The sequence below is a fragment of the Carcharodon carcharias genome, chromosome 31, assembly GCF_017639515.1.
Source record: "Carcharodon carcharias isolate sCarCar2 chromosome 31, sCarCar2.pri, whole genome shotgun sequence".
NCBI lineage: Eukaryota > Metazoa > Chordata > Chondrichthyes > Lamniformes > Lamnidae > Carcharodon > Carcharodon carcharias.
Window position 1 is genome coordinate 29,014,814 of NC_054497.1, and position 23,241 is coordinate 29,038,054.

Sequence of the window (23,241 nt, forward strand, 5' to 3'; positions counted from 1 at the left end):
CTGGAACAGCCCATATCACAGCCATTAGCCAGTGGCCTGCAGAGTTAGCCTGCGAAATGTATTGGACTACACTGTTGTAGAATATTGTTCCAAGTGTTCCTCAGTGTACTGAAGATGCTGACTTTTATTGAGTGCCATTAGGCCCTAGCAGCTCAAACAGGCATCTGTTCTTAGTGTGAGCAGGCTAATTCCACTGCAGGGCATCATCCAATCCTGTCTTTACCCAGAAATATCCACGCCCGTGCCTTCCCTAGAGGATTCCCAGAACAATGATGAAGAGTGGGAACTTTCATTGATTCTTCAGCTTCCTCAACCAAGTTGCTGCTTTGAGACCACAGAACTCGGACATCAAATGGGAATCGAACCTGGCATCTTCTGGTTTCTGTGGATTATGGCTGAACTGGGTGATGCCAGACCACCAAAGCAGCTGTACCCAAAGTGTGTTTGAAAATGTCTTAGAAAAAAGTGTGTCCAAATAGTTTAGTGTGTGTGGAAGACACAGTGTCGTGTGAGTTCAGTGGCATCCACACTTTTGTCAGTCAGACCACATTCACCCTTGCTGGGGTTCTGTCCAATGGGCCAGTGTTGGCTCCAGCCCTTATAGTTTTTGTTTTCCCTCTTTTTTTTTTGTCTTTACATTTCCCAAGTGTCAAGCAGGATTCCCCAGCTGAAGGGACAGGTTTTCTTTAACAAGATGCAGAGGCGCAGCTGGGGCTCAATCTCCACACAATATTTTTCCTCCACTCCTCCTGTATGCTGACTGCACACGGGTGCTTTACGGGTGTTTCTATAGAACATAGAAAAGTTACGGCATAGAACAAGGCCATTCAGCCCATCATGCGTGCGCCGACCATTGTTGTTAATTAATGTTAATTAATGCCCAATCTAATCCCCCCCCTTCCAGCACCTGTTCTGTAGCCTTGCAGGTTACAGCACTTTAGGTGCAGATCCAGGTGCCTTTTAAATGAGTTGAAGGTTTCTGCCTCCAACACCAAACCAGGCAGTGAATTCCAGACACCCACCACCCTCTGTATGAAGAAGTTTTTCCTCATGTCCCCTCTAATCCTTCTACCAATCACCTTAAATCTGTGCCCCTTGCTAATTGACTTCTCCAGAATGGGAAGCAGGGCATCTTTCCTTTAACACTCCTGACTGAGGTGGGGCTTTTTCACTGAGTGATAGGCACCTGGAAGGTCCAAGATTCAATTCCAGCTAGTTGATTGTTGGAAAACAACAGACGCATTCCACTTGAATGTAACACCAGCCCTGAGGCTGACGAGGAAGAAATTCGCCCAGCTTTCCTTCCCTGCTTCAGCTCTGTGCTGTCTGCAGTGGAATGGATGGTGTATCCTGCGATGCCTGTTTGAGCTCCGATGTGCAGTGCCGCTGCTGTTTTGGCAGATTTGCTTGCTTGCCTAAACTTGAATCCTCAGCTATTTTTCAGATGTCAGAATGATGCTTTGTGCTTAAGTGCACACTTGTGGAACCCATGCACACTAAGTGCCGGAAGAGCTGATCATGAGGCTAATGCCAAGCTAATGAAAAAGGAAAGTTTTGAGTTGTATAGTGCCTTTAGCACCCTCAGGATATCCAAACGCACTTTGCAGCCAAGACGTAAGGGTGACCTGACAGAGGCGTTCAAGGTTGCAAAAGGATCTGATAGAACAGACTTAGCGAAGATATATCCACTTGCGGGGCTGACCAGAACTAGGGGCCATGAATAATAAGATAGTAAGATGGTCACAAATAAGTCCAATTGGGAATTCTGGACAAACCTCTTTACCCAGAGAGTGATAAGAATGTGGCACACCACCACAAGGAGTAGTTGAGGTGAATAGCATTGATGGGTGTAAAGGGGAGCTATGTAAGAAAATGAGGGAGAAAAGGATTTGTAGATGTGATTAGAGGAAGAGGAATTGGAGGAGGCTTGTGTGGAGCATGAACCTGTTTCTGTGCTGTAAGTAGTTTATTTTTTGCACATGCTGCTGGTTACAAGTCAGTAACATGTGGCGGGACTTATTTAAGGTGGTGATAAATCGATTATCTCACACGAGCATTATGGTATGACAGTATGCATATTGGCTCTAGTATAGGTACTGGCATAGACTAGTTGGGCAGCAAGGCCTGTTTCTCAGCTGCAAGTGCTTTATAATACTTAATCTGCGCTTAACAAGGTGCCACAAACAGCAACAAGATGAACAACTAGTTCCTGTGGGTGTCTTGCGTGGACTGTTTGTTGAGTGTTGGCCAGGACACACAACTTCCTACTTCTTGAAAAAGTGCTCTATGATCTTTTACATTCTTGTGAATGGACAGGTGGGATATTGGTTTAATGTCTCACCTGAAAGACGCACCACTGGCAATGCAGCACTCCATTAGTATTGTACTGAAATGTTAGCCTGGATTATGAACTGAGATCTTTAGTGGTTGCTCTAGGTGATACTTTCTAACTAACCTATATTCTAATGTATTAAACCTGTAAACCTGACTGAACTGCAGCCAATGCTGTATGTACTACACTTGTTAACTGGAACTCACTCATCACTTTGCTCAAATCATTTTTCTTGTGCGAGTCTGGACACTGGATTGTTTAAGCATTATCACAGTGTCTACTCCTGTTACCCACAGCTGTGCACTTTTGTAAGGAGCTGCTGGATAGTGGTCAAGAGAATGAACTCTGTCTGATTTTGTTTTTAAACCTCTCACTAGTGCAACAGTGCTAAGGCACCTCATGCCTTCCTGACTAAAGCCAGGTAACTTGGCACATATCAGCGTTGAAACCTAGGACTTTTCTGGACTTCTGGCTCAGTTCCACACCAGGCTGCAGGTTTACTAAGCCAGCGATACAAGCCTCATCAAACAAAAACATAGTTTATGCAGTTTGGGCATGCCTCTTCAGTGTAGCTGGGACATTTCTATTCCATCTACCATCACAAATATTACTCTTGAATTATGTCACATCTCAGGAATCTTAGTATCTTAATGGCATCCGTTCATCTTGGGAGATGATGGACTTGCGCCCAGGGTGTATACCACTTCTGTATTGAACATAGTCTGTTGTGGCTGTAGAGGCTGATTTGTTAGTGGAAGTCCCAATAGCGTTGGCCTGAGGCCGACTGTGTTTTCCTTCTGGCGGGCTCCCTTTTCTGCCATCTGGTCGTTTCTTTTGTCCTCTGCTTTTTCCACGCTGTTCCTGACTGCTGAACTCCAGTCTGCAGTGAGAACTTCTCGACATTGACTCCGATCCTGATCAACTTGATGTCTTGCTTGCAGATGTCCTTGTATCGCATATGTGGGTGACTTGTTGGTCTCTGCTGATAGCAGGCTTGCCCTAAAGCATGTCTTTGGGCTGCGGCTGTCACCCATTCTGGTCACATGACCCAGCCAACAGAGTACCCGCTGACTGGAAGGTGAACGTGCTGGGGACCCCTGCACATTGGTGTACTTCAATATTTGACACTTCACCTTGCCAGGAGATCCCCAATACCTGTCTGAGGCAGTGGAAGTGGAAGCTATTCAGCTGCTTTTCTTGGCTTGCATAAGTTGTCCATGCCTCACTGCTGAGAACACAAATCTGGTATACACAGAACTTTGTATTTTCGGTTAGTTTGCTGATGGCCCACACTCAGTTTTTTAACCTTGCCATGACAGCTGTGGCCTTGGCAATTCCGGTGTTGATTTCGGCATCAAGGGACAGGCTGCTGGTAATTGTTGATCCAAGGTATGTGAAGCTGTCGATGACCTCCAGAGTGAGGTTGTCAATGGTGATGGAAGGTGGCGTTTCTATGGACGGGCCCATAACCTTGGTCTTCCTAATGCTATTATCGGTTCAAGCTCCCTGCAGATCCAGGTAAACCGGTCTACAACCTGTTGCAAGTAGTATAGTCATCAGATGACATCAAATAGATAACAAAACAAAAACAGAATTACCTGGAAAAACTCAGCAGGTCTGGCAGCATCGGCGGAGAAGGAAAGAGTTGACGTTTCGAGTCCTCATGACCCTTCAACAGAACTACTGTTGAAGGGTCATGAGGACTCGAAACGTCAACTCTTTTCTTCTCCGCCGATGCTGCCAGACCTGCTGAGTTTTTCCAGGTAATTCTGTTTTTGTTTTGGATTTCCAGCATCCGCAGTTTTTTTGTTTTTATCTCTGACATTAAATAGATGTTTATTACTGCATGGTCTTGAGAGAGATGTGTTTAAAGATAGAAAGCATTGCTTCCTGTCCCAGTTAAGTCTACTGGTAATTTTCTGAAAGGTAATTAAATCAGTTTGAGTGGATGTTGTGTAGTTGCTGTTGTAAGATGTTTTTTAATTGCATATCAAAGATAAGTGAATACTGGAAGTGCATCCGAGGAAGTATCACCTTCAGAGGTTTTGTATAAAAGTGAAATACTGTGGATGCTGAAAATCTGAAATAAAAACAAATGCTGGAAATGCTCAGCAGATCAGGCAAAATCTGTGGAGAGTAACAGTTAATATTTACATTTCTATCTTCCTTCTGTTCTGATGAGAGTTTTTAAGCCCATGTCATAGATTTTGTATGATGGCCTGAATTTCTCAGGGTAAGGTTTTTGCTGAAGTCCACCAAATGCATTGTGAAATGGCTGACCAAATGCAGTCCCCTCATCACATCTTTTTGATACTGAAGCACAAGTTAGCTCGTTCTAGAATTTAATCTGTTCTGAGTGAACTGTCTCCAGCATGTTGTTGGGGATGTTACATTTGGCTGTGGGAGTAGGGAGGGAAGATAATCAAGCTCTGAATTCTTTTGGTAACTATCCAGTGTCTGGAAACTAGGCCAGGAAAGAACTGAGTGTTGCCTTCCCCCACACCAGTTAACCCACATGAGAAGTGGCAAGTTGGGACAACTGTATCTGTGACCTCAGGAACATTTTTCTATTTGTTCATGGGGTGTGGGTCACTGGCTAGGCCAGCATTTATTGCCCATTACTAATTGTTCTTGAGAAGGTGGTGGTGAGCTTCCTTTTTGAACTGCTGCAGTCCATGTGGTGTAGGTGCACCCACAGTGCTGTTAGGAAGGGAGTTCCAGCATTTTGACTCAGCAACAGTGAAGGAATGGCAATATATTTCCAAGTCAGGATGGTGTGTAGCTTGGAGAGGAACCTGCAGGTGGTGATGCATCTGCTGTCCTAGGTGTGAGAAGTGGTGAGTTTGGAAGGTGCTGTCAAAGGAACATTGGTGAGTTTCTTCACTGCATCTAATATATAGTACACACTACTACCACTGTTGCTGGTGGTGGAAGGTGTGAATGTTTAAGGTGGTGGATCAGGTGCTCATCAAGTGTCCAGGACGGTGTCGAGCTTCGAGTGTTGTTGGAGCTGCACTCATCCAGGCAAGTGAGGAATATTCCATCACACTCCTGACTTGTGCCTTGTACATGGTTGACAGGTTTTGGGCAGTCAGGAGGTGAGTTACTCGCTGCAGGATTCTCAGCCTCTGACCTCTTGTAGCCATGGTTTCTGGTCAATGATGAACCCCAGAAAGTTCATGGTGGGAGCGGGGATGGGGGATGGGGGTGGGGGGTGATTCGGTGATGGCAATGCTGCTGAATGTCATGGGGAGATGGGTTGATTCCCAGTAGGGCCATCTTTCACTTGTTCATGTTGTTCTTTCCAGAGTGCTTACCCTCGTCTGACTATTCCCACATTTTGCTTTCTGACTTTAATGCCACCATCAGCACCTCCTTTAGCCAGTACCATTACCATTAACACCCCTTTGTCCTTTCAGTCATGACACCTTTGTCAATCTTTCCTTTGCCTCCACCTATCGCTGGCCTTCTATCCAGCTTCACCTGCTCCAGCCCCCTTAAATAGTATAAATCTCAGTACATTTTTACTTCTCTTTAGCTCTGAAGAAGTCATATGGGCTCAAAAGTTTAGCTCTGTCTTTCCCTCCACAGATGCTGTTAAACCTGCTGAGTTTTTCCAGCATTTTCTGGTGTTGTTGAAGCATAACCTCCCTACTTTTGTAATCAATTCCCCTCAAAATAAATAACATTCTATTAACTTTCCTAATTACCGGCTGTGCCTGCATAATAACCTTTTGTGATTCATGCACGAGGACACCCAGATCCCTCTGCACCTCTGAGCTCTGCAATCTCTCACCATTTAGATAATATGCTTTTTTAAAATTCTTCCTGCCAAAATGAATGATTTCGCATTTGCCCACCCACATTATACTCCATTTGTCAGATCTTTGCCCACTCACTTAACCTGTCCATGTCACTTTGTCACCTCCTTATGTCCTCTTCACAATTTACTTTCCTACCTATCTTTGTGTCAGGAGAGGAAGGGGAAAAGATGTATCAAGTAGACAAGGTTGTAAAGAAGGCATATGGAATGCTCTCCTTCATTGGCAGAGGTATAGAATATAAAAGTAAGGATATAATGTTGGAATGGTATAAAACACTGGTGAGGCCACAACTGGAGTATTGTGCGCAGTTCTGGTCACCACATTACAGGAAGGATGTAATAGCTCTGGAGAGAGTGCAGAGGAGGTTTACAAGAATGTTGCCAGGGTTAGAAAAGCGTAGCTACGAGGAGAGATTGGATAGGTTGGGGTTATTTTCCTTAGAACAAAGAAGGCTGAGAGGTGACTTGATTGAGATATACAAAATTATGAGGGGAATAGATAGAGTGGACAGGATAAAATAGTTTCCCTTGGTGGAGAATTCTAGAACCAGGGGACATAGATTCAAGATAAGTGGCAGAAGGTGTAGGGGGGGACATACGCAGAGGGTAGTGGGTGTCTGGAATTTGCTGCCCAAGTTGGTGGTAGAGGCAGAAACTCTAAACTCTTTTAAAAAGTACCTGGATATGCACGTAAAGTGCTGTAAGCTGCAGGGCTATGGACCGGGTGCAGAAAGGTGGGATTAGAAAGGGCATCTGGGTGTCCTCTGGCTGGCATGGACAAGAATGGCCTCCTTCTGTGCTGTAACTTTTCTGTAATTCTATTATGTCTCATATTTCACCCTTTTGCTTGCCTCTAATCTGTCTTCCTGTATGTTAACCTGTGGTTACTGAGGTTTGTGCTGCTCTGTATCTTGTGACAGGAAGAAGAATTTTTGATTGAGGATTGGCAATATTCTCTAAATGGGTAGCAGTTTAGTTGTGGGTGGTTGGGGGGAAAAGATGCTCTTGATAGGTGCTTAATATAATTAGGGAAAATGTATATTATTTGTGCATTTTTTTTATGATGAGAAGCTGTTTGTAATTGAGGAATGTAATGATTTTCAGTTGTTAATGCCCTTCAGTAAACTCCAAGAACTGGATGTGGAAATGGGTAGTTGACTAGGTATTCAATATTCTATGCTTGATCCTTTGAAACTATAATTCTGCTTGGGTATGGATGCAAGTAACTTCAAGTGCACTTGTTCAGGTTAAACACTTCATGTGCCTGCTACTAAGTGCTCAGGCTCTGTTACAGAGATATTGAATGCAGGTTCTTGTGGGGTTAATAAAAATCTATCAATCTCTGATTTAAAATTAACAATGACCTTGAATTAATTGCCATGACTTCTACCACCCTTGGCATGTAGGATTGTTTTCTAACTTCACCCCGAAAGGCCTGACTTAAATTTAGACCATGTCCCCTGGTCCTAGACTCCCTAAGCAGCAGAAATAATTCCTCTCTATCTGTTCCCCTTAATATCTTGAAAGCTTTGATCAAGCCACTCCTTAACCTTCTAAATTCCAGGGAATGCAGCCATTATTCCCTCTTGGATGCACAGCTCCATAACAACTTGAAAGGTCTCATGCAGCCTGTGTGCAAGTCAGCTCCTTTAAGTTACCGCACGTGCTTAGCTGTGCCAAAATATTTAAAATGACCTGTTGGGTCATGTGGCACAATGGCAGCCCGGCGAGGAGCACAAACAACAGAATAAAACGGAAATCCCGATGCTGTGTGTGTATATCGGCAACATTAAAACGAAATGACTTAAAATGAGGCAACTTAAAACAGAGGTTCACTTGTATTTGTATAAAGTGTTAGACTAAGATTGCCATTAGCTTGTAGTCCACCGGGTGAATTGAGAAAGAGAATTGTAAAGCTTTTCCTCCAATCCCCCCGCCCCCCCCCCAAACACTCATGAGAAACATGGAGAGAGAGAATTTTTATTGGACTAATAAGGATGAGATGGGTTGCCCCACTGGTAACAGAGGACACCACTGATGCAACACCTAATGGGAGGTCCAGACAAACTGAAAAGCTGAATTGGGGTATTGTCAAACAGTTATACAGTAAGTATCTTTGTAGTGTCCACCAGTCATGGAAGGCCTGGAGTATACTGCGGGAAAGCTCATGGCCCCTCCCCTGGCACCAGAAGTTGAGGAGCAGCACCCCCCTCAGAAAGTGAAGGTGGGGCTACAATTCCTTGCATGCAAATATAAAGTGAGGTGTTTTTTTTTTCACAAAGCTGCGCACAGTCTGAGTAACACTGTCTGTGTTACTTTAGATGCCAGTGCTCTGGACAGCTCTCTCCAGCCCAGGTCCCCAATGACGCAGGGATTAACAATCCCTCTCCGTGAACATTCTTCTGTCGGGACCCCTCTTCCCCGTTCCAGGGCAGATGATGAGCATGCAGGAGCAGCCCATGGAGAACAATCCTCCACACGGAGCAAAATGACGAGAATTTCCAGAAGACTAGAGTGTGAGACACAGGAGTCTGAGGGAGGTTGTGAAACCTCTTGTCAATAAGAAACTCCTCAGGAGTGGTGATATACGATAGGGGTGGGGGAGGGGAGGGTTGAGTCTGTTGAATGTGCCTGGTTGAGTTGGGGCTGAGGGCAGCTTTCAGCACCTGAATGGCTCTGTCCCTGGGCTGGATGTAGTATGGGCTGCCAGTTCTATCCAGTCTGTTTCTGGTTAGCTTCATTGTTGAGGCCATCCGCTCCACTGGCTGTGTCACTGAAGCTGATCATGTTGATTGCAGAGTAACAGCTCTGACAGGAAGACTGGTTACTCTAGGGTTAGAGCTTTTGCTGGAGGCAACCACGTAATCTGCTTCTGCCCTTGAATTCTGCTTACCAACTTTGGTAGTATTATAGAAACATAGCACAGGAGGAGGGCCTCCGAAAGATCCAGCCAATTAGTCCCATTCCCCTACTCTTTCCCCATAGCCTTGCCTTTTTCTCCTTCAAGTATTTATCCAATTCTCTTTTGGAAGTTGCAACTGAATGTTTCCTCAGTACATTCCAGATCATCACTAAGTGAAAGCATTTATGCTCTTCCTCCCCACCCTGGCTTTTGCTGCCCTCTGGTTACTGACCCTTCTGCCAGTGGACATATTGTTTACCCCTCTACCCTATCAAAACCCTCTGGCTGCTTGTGGATGCTCAGATGCTGGCACGGTGTGAATGGGGAGTATGAATGGGGAGCTTTTGTTGCTTCTGGGTCTTGTTGCCTATCAGGGAAGGATAGCAGAGCTCTCCAAACAGGTCAGCTTTCTGAAGGGGAATGACTGGACTGATATTTCTCTTCAAAACACCAGAAGATGAGGAAGCTTCCTGTAGTGCCAAAGCAACAACTTTGGATGATCTGCAAAGCAAACATCAGTGAGAGAATCTCTTGGAAATATACCCCTTGTTGCTTGTTTAGGCATCAGACCAGTGACCCTACACCAGATGTCAAAGCAGAACTTCCCAGGATTGTAATCATATCCCTGTGATCACTGGCTTCCTGATGGCTTTGTTAGTATGTACCAGTATGTCCAGGTTTATTCCCAGTTTCAGTCTCAGGGTGAAGTTATTAGCATTGCATTTGGCTCCCCCTGAACCTGGAGAAGAGTGGACAGGGTTATCATGATTGCAATCTGATAACTCTTAGTGGGGGAAAAAATTGCACATAAGCACAGAATGGTAGTGATGCTAAAAGGGTCAAATTATCAGGACAGATTGCTTGGACCAGGCTCCTATTCCCTTGAATATAAGGGATTAAGGGGTGGCCTAATTGAGGTGTTTAAGATGATTAAAGGATTTGAGAGGGAAAATAGAGAGCATTCATTTCCTTTGCTGGGGGGAGTCCAGAACAAGGAGCCAGAACTTTAAAATTAGCCAGGCTGTTCTGTGGTGATGTCAGGAAGCACTTCTTCATGCAAAGAGTAGAACTCTCTTTTCTCTCTCTCCACCACCACCACCACCACCCCGCCTCCCCTCCCCCCAAACTGTTGAGGCTGGAGGATCAATTGAAAATACCAAAACCAAGAGATTTAGATTTTTGTTGGGCAATTGAACCATGGTGGGTAGATGGGGTTTAAAAAAATCAATCAGCCATGACCTAATCGAATGGTGGAACAGTCTGGAGGGGCTGAATGGCCCCGTTCCTTTGTGGAGCAAGGACATGGTTATGCTTAGCTGTGATGCCCTCGGAAGTTGAGTAGTGGGTACGGTAGTGTAATGAATACAGCCCTGGGCCAGCAATTCAGTGGGCAAGAGTTCAGATCCTCAACATGGTAAGTTTTAAAAATGAATTCAATAAATCTGGCTGTTTGTGGACTGGCACCAAGAGAAAATGGACCATGAAACAGCCAAATTAATAAGAACTCAACTGGTTCACTAATGTCCTTCAGGGAAAGGATCAGCCATCATCAGCCATGGTCAGTCTAGCCATCATCTGATTCCAGTTCCACACTATTGCACTTTCCCCCTCATGTAGTCATTAAGGAGAATAGCATCGATGCAGTACAGGGAATGTAGATAAGTATGGGAGGGAGGAAGGAAGAGAAGGATATATTGATGGGGGTGGATGTGGGCGGATGGGAGGAGGCATGTGTGACGTGGTAAACACTGACCTTGGTCAGTCGGGATCAATGGTCTTGTTTCTGTGGTGTAAATGCTTCTCAATTCCCCCAGCAAGCCATTCCACATTAAAATCCATCACTATAGAGGAAGACCCACCACAGCCACCTCGGAAACAAGGGGTGTGCTGTAAATATGGCCTTGCCAGAGCCGTTGACATCTTGAGAATAAATGTTGTTTTTAAAAAAAAAATGCCTGCTGACATTGACTGTGAGCTCACGCATGAGAAGCAGCCAGTTTGCTGAGTTGCTGGCAAGTGGCCAGTGCCTGTTGGGAAAGGTGCCAGCATGAGTCAGGAGAGGAACAGAGAAAACCTTGATGGAAAATGTATTTTTTTATATAATGAATTCCTTCTGTTCTTGAGCTCCTGGAGATTCTTTTCTTTTATCTATTAAGAAGCCTTCTCATTTCAAAATATAAAATGCACCTTGCTTGCCTAATTTTTTTAAAAAAACTTGCTTTTCTGCATTCCCTTACACGACGGGGAGGTAGAGATCTGTTAGCATGTAGCAGTAAGCCTTCAGTACTTGTCAGCTCATGGAATTTTCACCAATTAGACCAGCGGCTGTCAAACTTCTCTCTTGAAATGGACTGGTGGGGTGACTCCCTTACAATGCTCTTCATACTCCTAAGGAGCCCCACCCTCCCTCTGCAAATGTGGACACGTTCTGGGCTGACCTAACTTCTGCAAGATTGTCATTACAGAGAAAAATGAAGCAGTGTGCAAAACCAAAATCTCCCCGCTTAGCAGCAGGAATGATGTGCTAGTATTTCGGTGCAGAGATGTTCAGGATTGAGTCGAGGTAGAAAGGAGCCCAGCTGGTGGGGATCCCTGCCATTTTCCGACATCCTGGGATCCTGATCCTGAGCAATATGCTCCCATAATTGTCAAAACGTTTGAAAGAACCAGACTGAAGACCAAGCTTCCCCGACAACTGGGTTTTCTTGAACAGAACTCCACTTTTTGAGACTTTTTTCCCTCTTTTTGACTCCTTGAAAATTGCACTGGGTGCAGTTAATGCACAAATGTTAATGTAATTATTTAAATTCCTTTTGTTCAGCATTTTAGTGGAGACGTTAATGCAGGAATTTGATTCAAAATTAAACAGTTTTGGTACAAGGTCAATGAGTGGAAATGTTAACTCTGTCTCACTGCAAATGCTGATTGACTTGTTGAGTGTTTTCCAGTATTTCCTGTTTTTATGTTAAATATTTGTAAGCTAATTTTCACTCAGCATAATTGCAAGGCCTTTGATTTTCAGAGCTTTGGCATCGAAGACTCCTTTTATTCATCAGGCAGTATGTTGTATTATTGTTCCTGCCTGCGTTTGATTTTTTGAAACAAAACGGTTACACCCGAGCCACTGAAGGTGATTTTCTTTCCCCTTTTGTTTAGTGGGCCTGTGTCTGAAGGAATTGACTCCGAGAATGGAACAGAGCTGGGGAAGAAGGAAACCAGAGACCTAAACAAGGTACGTCCTCCTAAATCATCTCTGGGGGAAGCTGCTGTTGAAGATGGTTATTTAAAGATTAATCAAGATTGAGGACTGCAGAATATACAAGCCTGATTCTGCTCCTGCCTTTTGACTGCCTGGATTGAATGGGATCGTTCATAGCAACCTTGTGGAAATGAACAGAAGTCCTTCTTAAAAAAACTCAGTTTGAGCAATTTTTTTTTGATTTGTTCCAATTTTGCTTTTCCTCTGAGGTGTGGTGATGTTGGTTCTAATTTGCTGAAGTGATTGAGTCTGATGGGTGTGCAAGAACTGAACTATCACTGAAGTATAAAATATCTTGGTAACCCTTTCTCTTATATCACCTCACATCCTAAGTGGATAGAGCTGTAACAAAAGGATGTTAACACTATTTAAAAAATACATGGGCAGATATTCTGTGTTTCATTCCCCTTTTCAGGGACTGCCTCCCTTCTGAGCTTTCTCTGTGGGTTAGATGTGATGTATGGGCACTGCCAATATGAAACTAGGTGTATGAATAAATCAGTGTCGTAGGAGCAGTTCCTGTCCCTCGGATGCTGCATGTGAAATTGGAGCAGTCAGCTGCTTCAGCACCCATGGGGACAGGAGGTTGAAGTTTGCTGCATATCTGTGCACTTCTGCATCTCTAAGTAGGAAGGTGGTTTACATGTTTGTTTAGGTAATGTTGGGTTAATTAATGTGGTGGCTTGTTTCTTGCTTCTTATGGGATAGGCTAAAAGCTTTCCAGATCAGGATGCAGATCCATGCAAAACAAAATGGAAAAGTGGAATTCCTTTTCCTGATTGGTATGAAAAGGAAGAAAGGTGAAAACTGCAGTTTAAAGTTGAATGTGGTGGGGTGGGGGGCAGGAGAAGGGCTCCAGTACATCCACCAACCCCCACTCCTGATCCCCTCCCAAAGCAGTCTTGCAGCTGACTCATAGTTTGCTATTTGTGCAGAGCAATCATTGAACTGTCCAACCAGCTCGTCTGCTAACAGCAGCCTGTCAATTGGCACAGGAGAGTACTTTCCTCCCCCATCCTATAAGCTCCAGGAAAACAACCTTTGCTTTTTTGGCACAGAGGCTGTTGCTTGTACAGCTCTTCTGAAAACAGTATCTTCTCGAGATTCAGAGAAGTAGACAAGGCTTGTTGTCAGAATAACCATTGATTCTTGGGAGTTCATCTTCTGCTAGACTGTTAGTGATGGTTCCTCCAGACTATTAATCATTATTTTGTAGAGAGTAACCATATGTATTGTGGTGGAACCATCTTGTCTGGTGTTCCCTTCATCCATTTTACTGTGGTACAGTACAGGTGTTAGTGGTTTATCAGCACCTCACTCCTATATGAGACTAGCGTTAGAGCATAACAAATAAAAACAGAAAATGCTGGAAAAGCTCAGTTAGCCTGTCAGTATCTGTGGAGCGAGAAACAGTTAACGTTTCAGTCCGTATGACTCGTCAGATCTGTGAAAAGTCACACAGACGTGAAACATTAACTCTTGTTTCTCTCTCCGCAGATGTTGCCGGACCTGCTGAGGTTTTCCAGCATTTTCTGTTTTTATTTCAGATTTCCAGCATCCGCAGTATTTTGCTTTTGCATTAGAGCATACGAATTAGGAGCAGGCATAGACCATTCGCTCTGTCGAGCCTGCTCTGCCACTCAGTAAGATAATGGCTGGCCTGACTGTAGCCTTGCTCCAGCTGGGAATTCCCTTCCTAAGTTGCTCCAGATTTATTGTTTCTAATTATGACAGTACTTAAAATCTACAGCTGACAAAGCTCTTGGTCACCTGTCCGTCCTTGCATCTCCTTAAGTGACCCAGTATCAACTATTATGTTTGTTTGTTCTCTTGTGTAGTTAGCACCTTGGGACAATATTTAAGGTGCTATATGAGTGAAAGTTGTTATAGCTGGTAGTTTTTGCCACAGGAAGTGAGGAAAGTAAATAGCAAAATTTTCTGTTGAGTGAGTTACTGGCTCTAGTTGGCTTGATCTCCCACCTGTCCGTCAATGAAGTGACTAATTTGCATGTAATGGATTTCTGGGCAGTGTCAACTTGTTCGCAACCTTTATTATAGAGGAAATCTTGATGAGTGTTAGTATGATTTCATTATGTGTGCCTGAAAAGGCATAGGTGGAGCCATTGTTTATTTCCTCCCTTTGAGGTAACCTGGTTTGTTTACTGGGTTTCTATATCCATTCATTCAGGTGCTTTTATGTTGCTACACTGATCCTGGGAGAATGCTATTTATATAGAATATAACTGTTGACTGCCTGGTGCCCTTTCTGGTTTTTCTTGCTGTTTGTTGCTGTTCTTGTGTATTTGTTTCCAGGTAAGACTTAGGCAGTTTTGTTGTGACATGTCTGTGATTCCAGTATCATTTTGGAGGTCATGGACAACCCTAAGCTCCTTGTTCTAGCAGGAGCTCCCACCTTGCACCCTTCTACCCCATCTTTGCTTTGAACACCAAATGTGAGGAACTTGTGAATTGCTTTTTCTCCAAGACCTGTGCAGCTGCCTCTGTTATTTCTTCCTCCTGCTCCAGTATCTCGCCTACTGTAACCAAGGAGTCCTGCCTTTCTTCACATTATCACATCGCTTTACTCTTGCTAAGCTCATCTCGTTCATGCTATCCATCCTCTGTTCCCTGGATCCCCTCTTCACTCACTCCCCTTTCTGGACTCTGCATCCTTCTTCCCGTCAGAATTGTTGTCGAACTTCTCAAAGGACAAGTGCACCCACCAGCTGTTTTCTGCCCCAATATCAACCTCCCAACTCCTCCTATACCTCTTCCAGACCTCCCTGTTTGAATTTCGTTAGTCTGGCTTCCACTCTTCCAGCACTAAAACAGCCAAATTCATAAATGGTGCCTTTTGTGATTGTGACCAGGATGCCATCTCATCTGCCTTGACCATTCTGCAGCGTTCAATTGATTGATTATACCATCCTTCTCCCATGTGGGACCTTGTCAAAGGTTTTGCTGAAATCCATATAAACTACATCAGCTGCACTACCCTCATCTACAAACCTGGTTACCTCCTCAAAAAATTCAATCAAATTTGTTAGGCATGACCTCCCTCTGACAAAGCCATGCTGACTATCCCTGATCGAACCTTGCCTTTCCAAGTGGAGATAGATACTCTCCTTCAGAAATTTCTCCAATAGTTTCCCTACCACTGATGTGAGACTCACTGGCCTGTAGTTCCCTGGCTCATCTCTACAACACTTCTTAAATAGCGGAACCACATTAGCTGTTCTCCAGTCCTCTGGCACCTCCCCCGTGGCCAGAGAGGAATTAAAAATTTGGGTCAGAGCCCCTGCGATCTCCTCCCTTGCCTCCCTCAGCAGTCTGGGACACAAATCATCTGGACCTGGAGATTTGTCCACTTTTAAGCCTGCCAACACCTCCAATACCTTGTCATTCCCTATTTGCTTAAGAATCTCGCAGTCTCTCTCCCCGAGCTTGATCCTGTCACCCTTATTCTCTTGGGTGAAGACAGGTGTGAAGTATTCATTCAACACCCTAGCAATGTCCTCTGGCTCCACCCATAGATTGCCCCCTTGATCCCTTATGGGCCCTACTCTTTCCCTGGTTATCCTCTTCCCATTGATATACTTATAGAATATCTTGGGGTTTTCCCTACTTTTACCAGCCAGAGCTTTCTCATATCCCCTCTTTGCTCTCCTAATTGCTTTCTTAAGCTCCACCCTGCACTGTCTGTACTCCACTAATGCCTCTGCTGATTTGCTTCCCTTGTACCTGCTAAAAGCCTCTCTTTTCCTTCTCATCGTAACCTGAATGTCTCTGGTCACCCATGGTTCTCTGGGCTTGTTCCTCCTTCCTGTCACCCTAGAGGGAACATGTTGAGCCTGTACCCTCCCCATTTCATTTTTGAACGCCCCCCCCCCACTGTTCCTCTGTAGATTTCCCCACAAGTAACTGTTCCCAGTCTACCTTGGCCAGATCCTGCCTTATTTTACTAAAATCCACTCTTCCCCCAATCCAAAACATTTTTTTGCAACTAGTCTATTTTTTTGTCCACAACAAACTTAAATTGTACCATGTTGTGATCACTTCTGCTAAAATGCTCCCCCACCACCACCTCAGCCACCTGTCCGGCTTCATTCCCCAGAATTAGGTCCAGCAATGCACCGTCCCTTGTTGGACCCTCTACATATTGACCTAAAAAGTTCTCCTGTACACATTTCAAGAAATCCACTCCATCCAAGCCCTTAACACTAAGTCTATCCCAATTAATGTTGGGAAAGTTGAAATCACCTAATATAATTACCCTATTGTTATTGTTTTTACACACCTCCACAAATTGTGCAGATATTTGCTCCTCAATTTCCCGCTGACTATCTGGGGGTCTATAATAAACACCTGATAATGTGGTTGCCCCTTTTTTATTCCTAAGTTCTACCCACAAAGCTTCATTTGATCCCCCCTCCAAGATATTATCTCTCCTTACTGCAGTAACTGACTCCTTAACTAATAATGCAACACCTCCTCCTCTTTTACCCCCTCCCCTGTCTTGCCTGAAGATTCTATATCCTGGGAGTGCTTTACTGCCAGAAGTGCCATTGTTTGGATGAGGTATTAAACTGAGGCCCCAGCTGTCTGCTCGGGTGGAGGTAAATATCCCGTGGCAATATTTTGAAGAAGAGCAGGGGAGTTATGCTGGTGACCTGGCCAATATTTATCTTTCAATCAACGTCACAAAAACATTATCTGGTCATTATTCCGTGCTGTTTGTGGGAGTTTGCTGAGCGCAAATTAGCTGTCGTGCTTCCTACATTACAGCAGTGATTACACTTTGAAAGTACTTCTTTGGCTGTGAAATGCTTTAAGACGTCCAGTGGTTGTAGAAAGCATTATGTAAATACAAATCCTTTTTAATTTTATCTCCATGTGACTGCTCTTGTATGGTTCCATTCTTAGCTATTGGAATGTAGAAGATGTGTCATTGGAAATGCTCCCACCTGTAACTTCACTTTCTTGGTCTTTGATATGTCTTTGGACAATTTACATAACTTTCCTTCAGTGACATCATCCGATGCTGTCATCTTTCATAACAAACTGGCGTTGGACATGAATCATTGAATTAAAACATTTAGCCCAGCGGTGGGGAAATGGAATCTTATTTTCAGCCCTGGAGTTCTGTTCTCCCTTGACTCTATCCATGTCTGAGCTATGCACTCTACTGAAGACATTTGCCATCTTGATGTCCTATTTGACCTTGAGATGAGCTTCAAGCCTCTAATTTCATCCGTCACCAGGACTGCTTTTCAATCTCTGCAACATTGCCTATCTCTGACCCATCTCAGACCTATCGCTATTGAAACCCTTGTGTGCTTCTAATACCGCCAGATCACTATGCTCTGCTTCTCCAACTTATCCAAAACTCTGATACACATATCTTTCCCTATACAAACTCCTGTTCACCCATCACCCTTGTTGCTGATCTGCAGTATCTTCAATGTTAAACCTTTGTCTTGTCTACAAGTATCTACTTGACATTGCCATACCCTACCTCAGCAATCTCCTGTAGCCTTATGCCTTTCCCAAATGCTCTGGTTCTCTTGCTGTTATTTTTATTATTTTTTTATTCCCCTTCTTCCACCTTATCGTTCATGCCAGAGCCTTTAGCTGCCTTGGTGATTCGTTGGAACTCTCTTCCCAAACCCCTCCATCTTTCAAAACCACCTAAAAAAAAAAAGCACCTAGCTTCTGACCACCCTATACCAATCTCTTCAGTCTTCATGTTGGTTTATGAAGTGCCAGGGATTTTTTTTTGATATTAAAAGCACTGTATCAATGCAGGTTGTCATGACTTTAGCATATTATGTCACACAAGCTAAACTTGGAGTCTGCCTGACCATAATGGTTTGTTTGATGCATGGTCACAGTTGAAAGCAACTTGTTTTGCTTGTGTATAATAGGTACCTGAGTTGTGGAATGTGGCAGTAGAAATGTGGCTCCCATCGGTGATGTTAGACTCTCCAGTAAAGGGTGCTGTAGATAGAGATAAAAACAAAAAAACTGCGGATGCTGGAAATCCAAAACAAAAACAGAATTACCTGGAAAAACTCAGCAGGTCTGGCAGCATCGGCGGAGAAGAAAAGAGTTGACGTTTCGAGTCCTCATGACCCTTCGACAGAACTTGAGTTCGAGTCCAAGAAAGAGTTGAAATATAAGCTGGTTTAAAGTGTGTGTGTGGGGGGCGGAGAGATAGAGAGAAAGAGAGGTGGGGGGGTGGGTGTGGTTGTAGGGACAAACAAGCAGTGATAGAAGCAGATCTTCTATCACTGCTTGTTTGTCCCTACAACCACACCCACCCCCCCACCTCTCTTTCTCTCTATCTCTCCGCCCCCCACACACACACTTTAAACCAGCTTATATTTCAACTCTTTCTTGGACTCGAACTCAAGTTCTGTCGAAGGGTCATGAGGACTCGAAACGTCAACTCTTTTCTTCTCCGCCGATGCTGCCAGACCTGCTGAGTTTTTCCAGGTAATTCTGTTTTTGTGCTGTAGATAGCATGCTTTAAAAGTGCCTTTAGTTTAATAGGGTGCTGCAGTTTTCCGAAGGTATTTCGGGATTTGATTTGGGCTAATTCTATATCTGGGAATAGCTAAAAGATGAATCACCAGAGGATATCTGGGTGGTGGTGGGAAGTGCACAAAGTCCTTTGGAACAATGATTTATGTCTGAGGTAAAAATGCAAGTTTTGTTGTGAAAAGAAGTTGGACAAGGTAATTGGTTTGCAGTTTTCATGAGAGGGGAAAGTAGGTAAAACTGCAGAATGCCACCCAAAAACATCAAAGTCCCTGAATTCCATATGATGAAAATAGAAGTTGGCATTGTCGCTATAAACCAGTGGCCTTACTCATTGTATGTAAGCACACAAATAACGAAAGCCTGAACCATAGTCTGTTAATAATTGTTTACTTTATTTACTATAAATTTAGATAAACCAGATTTACTAATTGGGTGAAGTTGTTTTTTTTTTCCTCTCGTCAACTTTTCTCATATGTCAGTCACCCATTGCTCCTCCGCCCACATGTCTGTTATTCCACGCATCAGCCTTGAAGCTGAATATTTGCGTTGAATATTTAATTGCACAGTCCTCAGCTGATATCTGCAGAGGCTATTGATTAAGAGCTAGAACCTTGGCTAATTTCTTTTCAGATTTCTCTTCTTTCTCCACCCCTCCCTCCCCCTTTCTTCCTTAACTTGGGTTGCTGAGGGCATTTGTGTCTGTACCAGCCTTGCAATAAGTGTGATTAATTGGCCCAGACTGAAGATGGGCATTCAACCTTTCTGGTGCAGTCCTTCTGCCAAAAGCCAGTGATTGATGTAAAGCGGAGTTGCGGAGACTCCCTGTGAATCAGCAAGTTAAATTCTAGTAATAGACTTATATTTGGAAGTTCCAGGCTAAATCTTAGAAGTGCAAGATTCTGATCATCTTCAGCCCAGCCTTACTCTAGCCTAAACAACCATGTGCTCAATATTTGGTTTTTCTGCTAGTGTGTTAATCTAGTCTTTTTGATTAAATGGAACTCCACAGTTGAACCAGGAATCTCAGGCCATTCACTCGGGTTTCCTGTCCCAAGCATAGCTCTGGATTAGCTTTTTCCTTCATCCCTGGTACCAATCTGATATAATTACTGAGTTTTACCCAGGAGCAGCACCTTTGAGCCTCCAGCTGCTTCTATTTTTAAAAAAAATCTATTCTTAGTTTCTTTTTTATTCTTTCATGGGATGTGGGCATCGCTGGCAAGGCCGGCATTTGTTGCCCATCCTCAGTTGCCCTTGAACTGACCTGGCTAGGTCATTTCAGAGGGCAGTTAAGAGTCAACCACATTGCCGTGGGTCTGGAGTCACATATAGGCCAGACCAGGTAAAGATGTCAGATATCTTTCCCTGAAGGACATTAATGAACCAGATCGGTTTTTAGAACAATTGGTGATAGTTTCATGGTCACCATTACTGACACTAGCTTTATATTCCAGATTTATTAACTGAATTCAAGTTCCACAGCTGCCATGGTGAGATTTGAACCCGTGTCACCAGAGCCTTAGTCTGGGCCTCTGGATTACTAGTCCAGTGACATTACCACTATGCCACTGCCCCCTCATGAGTTGTACTTGGGCGTTATTCTCACAGGTTCCTTTACCCTCCGGTACCTCGTCCACATGATCCACTTCCCTGAATGAATGTAACTAGTCTGTTTTCTCTTGGGATGTAATAACCTGTATATCCTTCCTAGCAAGGATTACTGGCTGGTGACCAGGTGTCAGAAGTTGGCCTGTTTTTTTCTCTGATGTTCTCTTGTGGAGTGATCTGATCTGATTGGCACTCACTGGCAGAGACACTCAGTTAGAAATAGAAACATAGAAACTAGGAGTAGGAGTAGACCATTCGGCCCTTCAAGCCTGTTCCACCATTCAATATGATCATGGCTGATACTCTAAATCAATGCAATCTTCCCACTTTCTCTCGATACCCCTAATATCCAAAAATTTATCAATTTCTTTCTTGAATATACTCAGTGACCCGGCCTCCAATGACTTGAACTCACTGTTTTTAGGAGAGGAAGGGGCGTGAAGGGAAAAGCCAAGTTTCCCCTTTCTTAATCTCCCCATGGCTTGTGGTATCTGGAGTTGAGTGGCTGATATTGGAAGAAAGAACTTGCATTTGTTTAAAGCCCTTTATGACCTCCAGTTGTCCTAAAGTACATATAGTCAGTGTAGGAAACCGGAAACCAGTTTTCAGTTCATGTCCCACAAACAGCAATATAATCTATTTTTAATGATACTGGTTGAATGATAAACTTTGGCCAGAACATTAGGAGAACTCATCTACTCTTCAAATAGCACCATAGGATCTATTCTGCCCACCTGAGGGAGTAGAAAGGGCCTTGCTTTAATGTCACATACAAAAGATAGCACCCTTGACAATGCAGCACTCCATCAGTGTCTAAATTATGAGCTCAAGACTTGAAGGGGCCTCAGCCCGTGACCATGCTGCCACTGAGACCTCTTCCCAGGTCTGGACCAGTGCTACTCTGAAAACAGCATGGAGGTGCACCAGCGTAGTCCAGAATAATTGCTTCCCTGTGATTAAACTTCATTTGGCGAACACTTATCTGTCCACAGTGAGATGGTTGGGGTCAGTAAAGTGATGGGATTGAGGGGAGGGCTATATTAATGCTACAAGTAGAGGAGATGGTGGCATAGTGGTAATGTCACTGGACTAGTGATCCAGCGCAAAAACAGAATTACCTGGAAAAACTCAGCAGGTCTGGCAGCATCGGCGGAGAAGAAAAGAGTTGACGTTTCGAGTCCTCATGACCCTTTGACAGAACTAGGCGAATCCCAGGAAGGGGTGAAATATAAGCTGGTTTAAGGTGGTGGGGGGGTGGGGTTGGGTGGGGGGATAGAAGTGGAGGGGGGTGGTGTGGTTGTAGGCAAAAGCAGTGATAGAAGCAGATCATCAAAAGATGTCACAGACAGCAAAACAAAAGAACACATAGGTGTCGAAGTTGGTGATATTATCTAAACGAATGTGCTAATTAAGAATGGATGGTAGGGCACTCAAGGTATAGCTCTAGTGGGGGCGGGGGGAGCATAAAAGATTTAAAAATACTTTAAAATAATGGAAATAGGTGGGAAAAAGAAAAATCTATATAATTTATTGGAAAAAAAAAAGGAAGGGGGAAGAAACAGAAAGGGGGTGGGGCTGGAGGAGGGAGGTCAAGACCTAAAGTTGTTGAATTCAATATTCAGTCCGGAAGGCTGTAAAGTGCCTAGTCGGAAGATGAGGTGTTGTTCCTCCAGTTTGCATTGAGCTTCACTGGAACAATGCAGCAAGCCAAGGACAGACATGTGGACATGAGAGCAGGGTGGAGTGTTGAAATGGCAAGCGACAGGGAGGTTTGGGTCATTCTTGCGGACAGACCGCAGGTGTTCTGCAAAGCGGTCGCCCAGTTTACGTTTGGTCTCTCCAATGTAGAGAAGACTGCATTGGGAGCAACGAATGCAGTAGACTAAGTTGGGGGAAATGCAAGTGAAATGTTGCTTCACTTGAAAGGAGTGTTTGGGCCCTTGGACGGTGAGGAGAGTGGAAGTGAAGGAGCAGGTGTTACATCTTTTGTGTGGGCATGGGGTGGTGCCATAGGTGGGGCTTGGGGAGTAGGGGGTGATGGAAGAGTGGACCTGGGTGTCCTGGAGGGAACGATCCCTACGGAATGCCGATGGGGGGGGTGAAAGGAAGATGTGTTTGGTAGTGGCATAATGCTGGAGTTGGCGAAAATGGCGGAGGATGATCCTTTGAATGCGGAGGCTGGTGGGGTGAGAAGTGAGGACAAGGGGACCCTATCATGTTTCTGGGATGGAGGAGAAGGCGTGAGGGTGGATGCGCGGGAGATGGGCCAGACACGGTTGAGGGCCCTGTCAATGACCGTGGATGGAAAACCTCGGTTAAGGAAGGAGGAGGACATGTCAGAGGAACTGTTTTTGAAGATAGCATCATCGGAACAGATGCGATGGAGGCGAAGGAACTGAGAGAATGGGATGGAGTCCTTACAGGGTGTGAGGAGCTGTAGTCGAGGTAGCTGTGGGAGTCCAGAGGCCCAGGCTAATGCTCTAGAGGCATTCAATTAGTCTGGAACTGAAAGTTAGCCTCCGTAATGATCATGACAGCTGTCATTTATTGTTGTAAAAACTGATCTGGTTCATTAATGCGCTTTAGGGAAGACAAACCTGCTGTCCTTATCTGGGCCTGGCCTACTTGCAACTCCAGACTCTCAGCAATGTGGTTGACTCTTAAATACCCTCTGAAATGGCCTAGCAAGCCACTCAGTTTGAGGGCAATTAGAGATGGGCCACAAATGCTGGCCTTGCCAGCGATGCCCACATCCTATGAAAGAATAAAGATAA

General features: G+C 44.3%; 1 protein-coding gene across 6 annotated transcripts in view; it reads left to right on the forward strand.

Moving 5' to 3' along the window:
* Positions 1-23,241, forward strand: part of LOC121271830 (myocardin-related transcription factor A-like) — a 227,890-nt gene that overhangs the window by 9,600 nt on the left and 195,049 nt on the right. For 2 of the 6 annotated variants that reach the window (XM_041178130.1, XM_041178132.1), the window contains exons 1-2: positions 11,533-11,851; positions 12,214-12,289. In XM_041178130.1, coding sequence (XP_041034064.1) covers positions 11,844-11,851; positions 12,214-12,289 — 84 coding nt within the window. In that variant the 5' untranslated portion in view covers positions 11,533-11,843. Of the gene's footprint in view, positions 1-11,532; positions 11,852-12,213; positions 12,290-23,241 lie in introns of those variants that run through there. The other 4 variants (XM_041178128.1, XM_041178129.1, XM_041178134.1 and 1 more) reach the window with 2 other exon arrangements.